The following is an 11,090-nucleotide window of genomic DNA, read 5'->3' on the forward strand; positions in this document are numbered from 1 at the left end:
TTTTCTATCTTTGGGTGGGTTCCTCAGGGAAGGAGATGAATAATCTCTTCTAGCTCCAAATGCCAGTCATCCCAAAGATGTCCTTGCTCCCAACTGCCTTCAGAGACAGGAGTACAGAGACCAGGAGTCCGGGTCAAGGGGCCACCTGGCCAAAATGAATTCAGTTGCTTATTTCAAGCCCCAAGAATGATCTGAGGCACGTTTTTCAAGACAAGACCCCATAACTGTTCTTGAGCAAAAAGAAGGGAAATACTGAGATTCTAAAACATGATAATAATTTTAATAAAAGAACAACTACCATTGACTGGAGCCTGGCCATATGCCAACACTGAACAAAGTGTCCCAACCCATTTTACAGATGAGGAAACTGAGGTCGAGAGAGGGGAAACTCCTTGGGGAAACTCCTTGCCAAGGATCGCAGAGCCACTGAGGGGCAGAGACACAATTCAGACCCAGATAGTCTGGGCCAGACCCCAGGGCCCAAAAATCCACACAAAAATACTGAGCATTTATATAAATTAAGACCATCACATTATTTTAAACATATGGGAATTCCCTGGTAGTCCAGTGATTAGGACTACGCACTTTCACTGCCAAGGATGTGGGTTCAATCCCTGGTGGGGGAACAAAGATCCTACAAGCTGCGTAGTACAGTCAAAAATAAACAAATAAATGTGTGTGTGTGTGCAGAGGAGATGTTTTTTTTTTCTTCACTTGACAGATATTTAATGAGCACCTACTATGTGCCAGGCACTTTTTAACAGTGCTGGAGAGAGAGAGTGAATAAAGGACCACCCAGAGAAAAGGAGACAGGAAGCAGTAAGTGGGGGCAGAATACAATTTCAAACAGGAAGTGGTGGTGGGGTAGTCAGAAAAGACCTTCCGAAGACCACGAGGTTTAAGCAGAGGCCTGAAGGAGTAAGCCATGGGGATACTGGAGGAAGTGCACTCCAGACAGAACAAATGGGAAGACCCTGATGCAGGAGCACGCCTGGGGCCCTGAGAAAGGGTCCATGTGGCTGGAGGGGAGCAAGGGAGGGCGACAGGACGCTCTGGAATTAGACGGCAGCGATGACTGCACAACTTTGTGAATATACCCCAAACCGCTGAACTGTGCTCTTGAGGGGGTAGAATGTATAGTGTGTGAATCATACCTCAATGTTAAAAAAAAGGTATGAAAAAAAAAGATGCCTCAGAGACGGAGGGGAGAAGAGACAGGGCAAGTGGTGTGGGACCTCCTGGGCCACCCTGAGGACCTGGCTTTGACTGAGGGCGCTGGCAGCCACAGCAGGGCTTTGAACGGGGCAGCGGCACGACCTAACAAGTCTAACGAGGCTCCTCGGGCTGTGCATGGAGAGCAGACCACGGGAGGCAAGGATGAGAGCAGCGGAGGCAGAGGCCAGTTCCCCAGGGTGGGTCCCCGGGCGAGTTACCCTCAGTGCCTCCATTTTTCTCATCTGTGAAGTGGGTGTGTAAAAGACACGCGAGCTGACGCCAGGTTAAGTGCTGTTGTGACGGCTGTGAGTGGAGGGTGGAGTCAGAGGTGCCACCGAACAGTTTTTAATCATGCAAATCAGTTTCCTGAACAGAAAACATGGGGTGGCCCTCCCTCACGGGAAGCAGGCACCCGTCTCACACCTCAACAGCCCTCCCAGTGCAGCCCGTCCACACCCAGGCCACGAAGAGGGGCCCAAACTCCTCTCCACGTGTGGTCGGCTCACAGCACCCACCCAGACAGAGGACAGAATCGCCCAGGTCACTAGACAGCCGGGGCACAGACAGGGGGGAGCTGCCTGTGGGAGGGGAAGATGTGGTCCTCCTCCTGGCGAGGTGCCCAGGAAGGAAGCAGGAGGTGTTTGCTGGACCTTGGGAAGGGCGCCATGCAGTCCTGAGTTTCAGGTCATCAGTCAGACGGTGCCACACCCCAGGGCCTCCTCATCCCACTAAGACTCAAGCCCAAACGGCTCACCGTGCACGTGAGGTTCACACCGCCAGAACCCCTGCTGCCCACGCCAACCTGACCTCCTCTTCAGCAAGCCGAACTGGGCCCTGCCTCAGGGCCTTTGCACACGCTGTGCCCACCACCTGGAGCACGCTTCTCTCAGCTCCTTCCTCAGCGGGCTCCTTCTCGGCCACCTCTTCAGAGGCCTCCCTTGACCACCTCATGTCAACAGATGACACCACCTCCGTCACCAGGGTACCTCCCCCTTCCTTTCTCCTCGGGGCACCCACTCCAAACTGTGTGCTGCTGCTAAGTCGCGTCAGTCGTGTCCGACTCTGTGCGACCCCATAGAGGGCAGCACACCAGGCTCCTCTGTCCCTGGGATTCTCCAGGCAAGAACACTGGAGTGGGTTGCCACTGCCTTCTCCCCAAACTGTGTGGACTTGAGCAATTTCCTCAGCCTCTCTGGGCCTTGGCTTCCCCAGGAGCAAAATAGATATAATGACAGTCTCTACTCCAAAGGGTTACTGCAAGGGCTCAAAGAGATAATTCATACAGTACCTGGCACCCAGCAGGACCTCAGTGGATTATCTTATCATGATTACACCTCTCGTCACTTGCTCAAGCCATCTCTTTTTGTACTGTGTGAAGATTCCACGAGGGCAAGAACTTTGTCCATCTTGTACTGGCCATGTGCCAACATCTAGCCCATATGTCTGACACTTAGTAGGTGCTTAACATCTGTTTGTTTAAGAAGTGAATTTGTGAATGAAGGCATTGACTGCCTATACCCCACGGTGACCCTGGCCTCACTCCTCCTGGGAGCAGCTTCTTGCAGAAGCTACCCACCCTCCCCAGCAACTGGCCACCTGCCTCTACCAATCTTCAGTGGCCCTAGGCCAGCCAGCCTGAAATAGCCTCACCTCTCCTGGCCCAGAACCAAGGGGTCAGTTGCCAGCTCCACCCTGGGGAAGGAACTGGGCGGGTAAACACAGATTGTGTGTCTGACCACACGACAGAAGAGGGGCGGACAGGCAGATTCCCTTCTGGCCCTCAAAGAGTAGAGAAAATAAAAATAAACCTAAAAATCCAGACTCGTCTGGGAGTCTGGAGGCTTCCCTCCTTCCTCAGGGATTCCTTCTGTGGCCTGTACTTCAGGGAGACTGATCTTGCCCCAGGACCCAGCTGCACCAGGAGTGTGAGTGACTACACTCGATCCTTGCAGCCACCCTAGGGGGACTACAACCATCTTACAGATGAGGAAACCAGGGCTCACAGAAGCAAAACGACTCGTCCAAGGTCACACAGGGGCAGAGCTGCGTTTCAAACACAGGCTGTTTTTGTCTCCAGAGTCTGTGCCCTTAACCATGAACCCAAGACACACTGCAGAGTGAAAAATACAAACCATACCACGCCATTTAGGTAAACACATACACATTCACACACACACACATATCAACACTACACATGTAATTGCCTTCAAATGGGCCAAAAGCAGAGCTGGTGATCAAAGGAGGTTTCAGCCAGTGATTCCCAGCCAGGGGCTATTTTGCCCCCAAGGGATATGTGACAATGTCTGGAGACACTTCTGATCGCCCCAACAGGGGGAAGGGGACGCTACTGGAATCTAGTAGGTGGCGGCCAAGGATGCCTCTGAAATCCTGCAACACACAGGCCACCCCTACAAACAAAGAATAATCCTGCCCGATGTGCCAATAATGCCAAAGGTTGAAAGATGAAGGGATTCACCCCAAATCAGTTACTAGGGCTGGAAATGCCCCTTGTAGAACTTGTTTAAGGGGGACAGTGGATCCAGGCTAAAACACAAGTCCCCAGAGAAGGCCCCCAAGCCTTCTCTCCCAAGAACTGTCAGGATGGAACTGTCAGCAGCAGTCACCACCCTTGACCAGGGCTTACCTCCCTCTGAGGGACACAACTTCTAGGGGGTCCCTCCGGGGGCCTCACCTGCAAAACAAGGAGATTCAGACCCTGCCTCCACCCCTGGCTTGCTCACAAGTTCTATGTCTCCTAAATTCTGGGGCAGGAACCAGCTCTGACCTCACCTGGTGCTTTCGAAACAAAGCCAGTGGGACAGCAAACCCTGGTTACCCACTTCCCACTAGGGTTCCAGCCAGAGAACCTATGTCTATTGGAGAAGAGAAAACACAAAAATCTGGGAGGTAAAGTTCTGCAGCGAGGCACGGCCTACTTCAAAGACTCAACTTTTATAAAAGCTTTAAGAGAGGGCCAGCTGTAAAGCAGAGAGGATGTGGGTTTCTTAATCTGAGGGTGTGGCCCTGAGTCCAACAGCTCTTCTGCTCACTGGCTTGATAAAAGGGACACTCTCGAAGAAAGTGGTGCCCTTGAAGCCTCCAAAAGCCAGGGACACCAACCCCATCCATCTCTTCTTAAAGTGACAGAGCAACAGTTACAAGAGCAAACATCGGAATAATAGCGAGTGGGTGTCTGGGATGTTTGTTTGAAGAACACACTCATTCAAATACATGAGTTCGAGCATCCCTGTTGACTCATCTTTCTCATAAGGACAAGGACCACGTTTGGCCCGTTGGCGGCTGCATCCTCGTGGCCTGGAACACGGACTGGAATACACAGCAGATGCTCCCTCTACCTCCGAAAAAAGCAGTCTAATTTATTTATGGCTTTACCTGTACGTAGCTGTGTGTGCCATACACAAAAGAGGGGCCCCGCCTAACTTCTGCTGATGCTAAGGTTTTTATCATCACAAAATTTTCACTGCCTTCCTGATGACGTTCAGCCCAAAACAAAGTGGGCTGGTCCTGGGTCCCTCACATCCTAAAGCTCAGATCATTTGGATCGCCGGGCTTAATTCTTGAATGTGGGTCGTGAGCACAGCACCCTGTTGGGGCAGGTCAGGGTAGCGTTAAAGAACGCGGACTGTGCAGTCAAGACTACCTGGGTTTGAATCCCAGTTCCGTCGAACTGTGTGACGCTGGGAAACTGACTTGACCTCTCTGTGCTTTTGTTTCATTTGTAGAACAGGAAGCACAATAACACCTGGAAAGCTGGAGCTGATACACAGAGAATGCTTTTCCTGGGGCTTGCAAACATCTCGCGCTACGTACATCTTAGCAAAATTATTATTACTATTGCTGTGCATTCAACTAATGATCAGGCTGAAAGTACAATAATTCCTTCTGTTGGCGAGTTGTAAAAAATATATTCTCATATATATGCCTAATTTTACATGGAGAGGGCATTTCAAATAGCATTTCTTAGAACTTTTTTCTTTTTTTATCTTTCTGCTTGCCTTTCTTCATATGATACACATCTATCCACCCTTTTCTCCCAATTCCTGTCATGTCATACATACAACAATGTATATCATATTATGGTTATTGCTTATATTCCCAAGGCGGAACTTCTGAGCATCCTCCTTTGCACAACACAACCTTGTGAAACCCCCCCGCCACGTCACCGAGCAGGTCATTCTGTGACTGCAAAATTTAAAAGGCAGCCCCCGCCCCCACTCCCCAGCATCGCTCCCTAGTGTCAGACTAAGAGTACAAAAATCTTAAAAAAAAAAAAAAAATAGTGACAACACAAAACCACAGTTTCTTGTTTGGGCAACCAGAGCTCCAATGAGAAGAAAAGCTTTCGTCTCCTACCCCCAAAAAGCAGAACCACAGAAAGCATTCTGGGAGCTCTCTGCCTATTGTTCCTCAAGGACCCCGGCCCAGCCAGTTCACAAGACCCTCTGGGTATCTGAGAGTGACCCGTCTTTGTTCTGTCCTGGCTTTACTACACACTGATTGTAGGAAGCCCTGGGCAGGTCACCAGCCTGCTCTGTGCCTCAGTTTCCCCATCTGTATAATGGGCACAGTATAGCAGCTGCTGCATCATGGAGAAATGGGGAGCCCTTTCTCTCATCAGAGAGCCAAGGGGAGCCCTCCAAGGGTCTGCTGACCACCCCCGACACAGGAGTCTCTCTGCCCATCCACCCAGGCTGGATGATACATCCTTCAGGGAAGCCATTGGCAGCTGTTCCCAAAGGCAGTCTCCTGGACTTGTAGGTGGAGACCCCAAACCAATCTAAACATGAGACAAGTGGGTTCAAGGATCACCCCGCCTCTTTTTAAGGGGGAAGACTTTGAGCCCCAAAAAGACCAACTCTTTTGCCCCCCCCTCAATGCTGCACATCCCCTCAAAAGGCTACCAGAGCATTCTGGGCACCTACTGTGCGCCTGGCACAGTGCTAACAGCGATAACCTCAGGTTCATTGGAAATGCAACCTTTCCTCTATGATGCAGCAGCTGATATACTATGCCCATTATGCAGATGGGGAAACAGACACGGAGCAGGCTGGTGACCTGCATAGGGCCACCTACAGGCAGTGTGGAGTAAAGCCATGGTTTGAACACCAGCAGCCTGGCTTCAGAGCCCCACCCTCAACCCTCACGCCACGAAGAGACACGGGGTACAGAGGAGGAACCCAGCAGCCTGACATTTCCATTCTTCTAAGCTGTGCCCGTTCTGTGGAAGAGACAGGCGTCACAGAGGGGAAGTAACCAGAGGAAGCCCAGGCAGAGGGTAAGGGTCACACAGATCTGGGTTCAAATCCCAGTTCTGCCACCTCCGTAAGTCACGAGTCAAGCCCTTTATAAGCCAGAGGCAGTCTGTGAAGTGGCTGCAGACATGAGTTCCAGGGTAGGCAGCTGTCTACATGAACCAGACAGCTCACTTAAACCATCTTTGCCTCAGCTTCTTCATCTGCCAATGGGGATAAGACACCACTTCCTTCACAGGGGTGCTGGAAAGATCAAATGAATGGATAGAAGGGTAAGCAATGAATCAGTGTCAGCCCCTACACAGTAATGACAGGCAGGAATATCATTGTCATTATCATTATTAACAAGAGTATATACAGTGCACCTAACACAGCCAGGGCTTCTAAAGGCTGAGATCCAAGGTTCTCAAAACCCGAGGCATCTTCTCCTGCCATCTCTAGAGGGTCCTCCAAGAGAGATCCAGCATCAATACGAGAGGGCTGTCTTTCCCTTCCCATGACTCTTCAATAAATAGACAGAGAATATGGCACCAAAGTCATCAGGCCCCACTGGAGATAAGGGAGGAAGTGCAATCCAGCTCCTGAAGGAGGTAAGGAAAGATGGGGAGATTCTGGAGGAAACTGAGAGCCCCCAAACCCAGAACCAAACGAAACCACTAGTTCTAGAATATAGATGGTCAAACGGAAATTCACCCAGAGTTCCTGTCCTCCTTTCAGTAATGACTCAGATCTCACTTCCTCCAGGCAGCCCTCCCTGACTACTCCTGCTTGCTGGCTACTGAAATCCTACAATCCTAATCATCTGTAATCTTTAAGTATCATATAAAAATTAATTATAATAACTCATATTTAGAATGACTTCCCTGGTGGCTCAGACGTTAAAGCGTCTGTCTACAATGCGGGTGACCCGGGTTTGATCCCTGGGTTGGGAAGATCCCCTGGAGAAGGAAATGGCAATCCACTCCAGGACTATTGCCTGGAAAATCCCATGGACAGAAGGATTTAGAATTGCCTTACAACTTGCTAGGCACTGTTCTAAGTGCTTTATATATATTAATATAATTCACTTATCCGCTTCAAAACCCTATAAGATGTACTCTCATTCTCCATTTACAGATGAGGAAAGTGAGGTACAGAAAGGTTAAGCCACTTGCCTAAGGTCACAGAGCCCAAGGACCTGACCCCCAGCAGTTTGGCTCCAGAGCTCAACCTCATACTTGGATTTCTGGAAACACTCATATATTGCCACCCTTGGCTAGAACATGCCCTCCTCTAGCACAAGAACTTAAGACCTGGTTTTTCTGCATTTCCCATAATGCTCAGTCTACCACAGAGGCTTCATTTCTACTGGCACAGGGACCTTAAAAGGAGGGACTCAAGGAAGCCAGGGCAGCCCTTTGAGACCTGCCTCTGCCACATGGAATTAAAAGCAAGGAGGGATTACCCAACATTTCTTCCAAGCAGGAACAGTCCCTCAGTAAGTATAACATAAAGGCTGGGAGGAGGGAGTGGGAAGACAAGAGAGATTCACAACCTGCAGGCTGCCAGCCTGGCTGCCATGGAAAGCCTTGGTAATTAGCAGTTTGTGAAGCTCCAAGCCCTGGGTTTTCAAAACTGAAAGACCTTGGGTTGTTTAGGGACCGTTTCTGATAAAGCAAAACAAGAGAGGTCTCCTGCAGCTCACAATTGAGGTACAGCTGGTCAGGTTACACAATCAGTCCATTTGCTGGCACAAGCTTGGGGACACCCAAAAGGACAAGGCAGAAAGAAAGCCTGGCTTCCCCTCCCTGCCTCTGACAAGTGGAGAAACTGAGGCCAGGACAGGTGCGAGAGTGATCCAAGATGTCAAAGTCAGAACCAGCTCATCTCAAAACGGATGGGGCAGTCCAAAAGAAAGAAAAAGGATGAATTCAGCAGATTCAAAGTGTCAAAGGGATGATATGGAAGTGTAGAAGTCTTTTATCTTTTTTCCTGTTCTTTTTTAATAAGAAGAATGGTTGATTCTAATCAATTTCCATTATTTCAGCTTCCTTGGACTCTACATGTGGACAATTTAAAACCACAGTGAACCCAAACACCATCTCCTATCTCTTCCGAAAGGCACCACACCATCCAGGGCAAGGATGTGGGGGTACAAGGTATCTTTTCTTCTCCATTAATGTAAAAACTGGCTTGTCTTTGCTCTTTCTCTTCCAGACTAAGAAGCAGGGAGTGGCTCAGAAGGAGAAGTGAGGAGTTCCCTGGAAGCTGACATTGCTCACAGACACCAGGGCTGCCTACATCTTTAATTCAGAAACTGCCAGCTTCAAACTGAGCAGATTCTTTTTTTTTTTTTTTTTCTTTTTTCTGTGAGAGAGGGAGGGATGGGAAAGAAATGCCAATCCTGCTTCATTCTCACAGGCTTTTCTAGAAGGGTCCTTTAGCCAAAAGGTTTTCAATGCCTCTGCACAACTCTCCTCCACCACCCCCTCAACACACACACACACACACACACACACACACACACACACACACCTCCTTTCACAGAGAGAAGGGCTCCATCCTCCTGGAGTTAAAACTCAGACCTCACACAGCCTCGGCTGCACCCCTAAGCCACAGGGGATCCCAGAGGATGCCAGAGCCTCGCTCTTTCCCCGGGAGACTGGGAACTCCAGGGCCTGGCTCTGGGGTTTCTGAAGGAGCCACCAACTGCCCCCGCTGCCTGCTGCCCCCAGCCCTTCCTGCACCAGGATTAAAAGACTTCCTAGAGCAGAGAAGGGAGTAAATGAGGTCCCAGCAGGAGGCTGGGAGATTAAAGCCCTGCCAGTCTCCTAACTTCCAGCCAGGCTGCCTCAGACCCACCCCCTCCACCCCCTAGCCACTTTTCTCACTTCCTAGGACGGTAGGGAAGTGGCCCCTTCCTCCCTCTCACAGACAAAAAAAAAAGAAGAAGAAGAAGAAGAAAGAGAAGAAACAACAACAACAAAAAAGAAATGCAGTAGAGAACAGGGGCTTGGAGCACTGACGGAGACTGCCCTGGTTCAAAAGCCAGTATCCCCACTTAAACAGCTGTTTGATTCTGGGCAAGTTACTCAGCCCCTCTGGAGCTAAATTCTCCCATCTGAAAAATGAGGGAGGTATTCGTCCCTACTTCGTGGGCCACTTGGGAAGGTCCAACCTTCTCACGACACACGTAGGCGCCTGGCGCATAATAAGCGCTCAGTTATTTTACAGAATCTGATGCCAGTGGTTTGGCAACTTGAGGTTGGGGGTGGAGGGGGATGGGATGGAACCTGCGAGTCGTGAGTTCGAAACCCACAGTCCCCCAGCCCCAGCAACTGCGTGTGCGTGGGAAAGAGGGGTCCTACCGGGGGGCTTTGGCGACCTCTGTTCCTACTCCGGGCTTTGGGTTTTATCCTACTCTGCAGGGCGCGCAGGGATGCTGGGCTCGAGGATTTCCAGGGTCCGTCCTAGATGAGCAGTGGCAAAGAAATCCCCGGGGCGGGGGCGGGTGGCAAAAACGCAGGAGCCCAAGCTCTCGGCGCCTGGGTCCCAAGGATTCTGCCTCACGGATTTAACTAATTTTAAAACTATTTGAAACGGGGCGGTTGAGAGGGGGAGAAAAAGACAAAAAGGTAGAGTATGGGGGGTGTGGAACGGAGTGCAGGAGACCCCGGGTTGGGGCTGGACCGCAGGCCGGCAAGAGAGGCGACAACCCAGCTCCGGAGCAGCCCGATCACCCCAACGGCTCTGCGCGCCCCGCGGGATGCCTCTGAGGTGATCCTCGCGATCCCCTCCCCGGGGACCGTGGCCACAGGTTGTGGGGACCCACGCGGGAGCCCCCCCACACCCCCCGCGGAGCTCCGCAGCAGGGCTGGCGGCCGGAGCAGAGACTGACCCCGCGCTCCCCGGGGGGCGACACTCACCGACTGCAAGAAGCGCAAGGTGCCCACGTAGTCCCTCTCGGTGCCCAAGATCTCGTTGAGGACACAGAGGCGGAGGCGCAGCTGGCGCTCCGACTCCCGGGCGGCTGCACAGGGGCCGGAGTTGGGCGCAGCGGCGCCGTGAGCCAGGGCGTCCGGCGGGGCACTGTCCCCAGCCCCGTCGCCACCGGGATCGCGGCCGCCGGACACCTCCATCCTAACGCGGCCGCGCGGCACCAGCTCCTTCCTCCGGCGCGGCGATCGCGCAGAGCGGCGACTCAGGCGTCCAGGCGCCCCATCCCGGACGGGGCGCGCCGGCGGGCCGGGCTCAGCGGCGGGCCCGGCGCATGGCGCGGCGGGCGGGCTGGCGGGCGGGCCTGGGGGCGGGCGGCCCGGGCCGGGGGCGGAGGCAGCGCGCGGAGGCCGGACGAGGGGCGGGAGGAGGCTGGCCCTCGGGGCTCCGGGACGGCGGGCCCCGCCGCCCAGGGAGCGTCGGCCAAGTGCCACGCCGCGCCGCGGCCGCACAGGCGCTCCGCGCGCGCCCCGGTCCCCCTGGAGACGCGGTGCGGCTACGTCGGAAGCTCAGCTCAACCCGAGCCGGACGACCGGGCTTCTCGGGCGAGAGTCTTCCGCCCGGGGCCCCGCGGAGCCTGGAGGCGCCGAAGCAATGCGGCCGGCTCCCCAGCTCTGCGCCGGGACG

At 52.7% G+C, this 11,090-nt stretch overlaps 1 protein-coding gene across 2 annotated transcripts in view; it reads right to left on the bottom strand.

Moving 5' to 3' along the window:
* The window catches only part of PREX1 (phosphatidylinositol-3,4,5-trisphosphate dependent Rac exchange factor 1), a 181,152-nt gene extending 170,417 nt beyond the window's left edge, over nucleotides 1-10,735 (bottom strand). For both annotated transcript variants that reach the window (XM_025001304.2, XM_025001303.2), the window contains exon 1: nucleotides 10,394-10,735. In XM_025001304.2, coding sequence (XP_024857072.1) covers nucleotides 10,394-10,606 — 213 coding nt within the window. In that variant the 5' untranslated portion in view covers nucleotides 10,607-10,735. The remainder of the gene's footprint in view (nucleotides 1-10,393) is intronic.
* Nucleotides 10,736-11,090: the final 355 nt, after the last annotated feature.

This window comes from Bos taurus, chromosome 13, assembly GCF_002263795.3.
Source record: "Bos taurus isolate L1 Dominette 01449 registration number 42190680 breed Hereford chromosome 13, ARS-UCD2.0, whole genome shotgun sequence".
In the NCBI taxonomy this organism is placed as follows: domain Eukaryota; kingdom Metazoa; phylum Chordata; class Mammalia; order Artiodactyla; family Bovidae; genus Bos; species Bos taurus.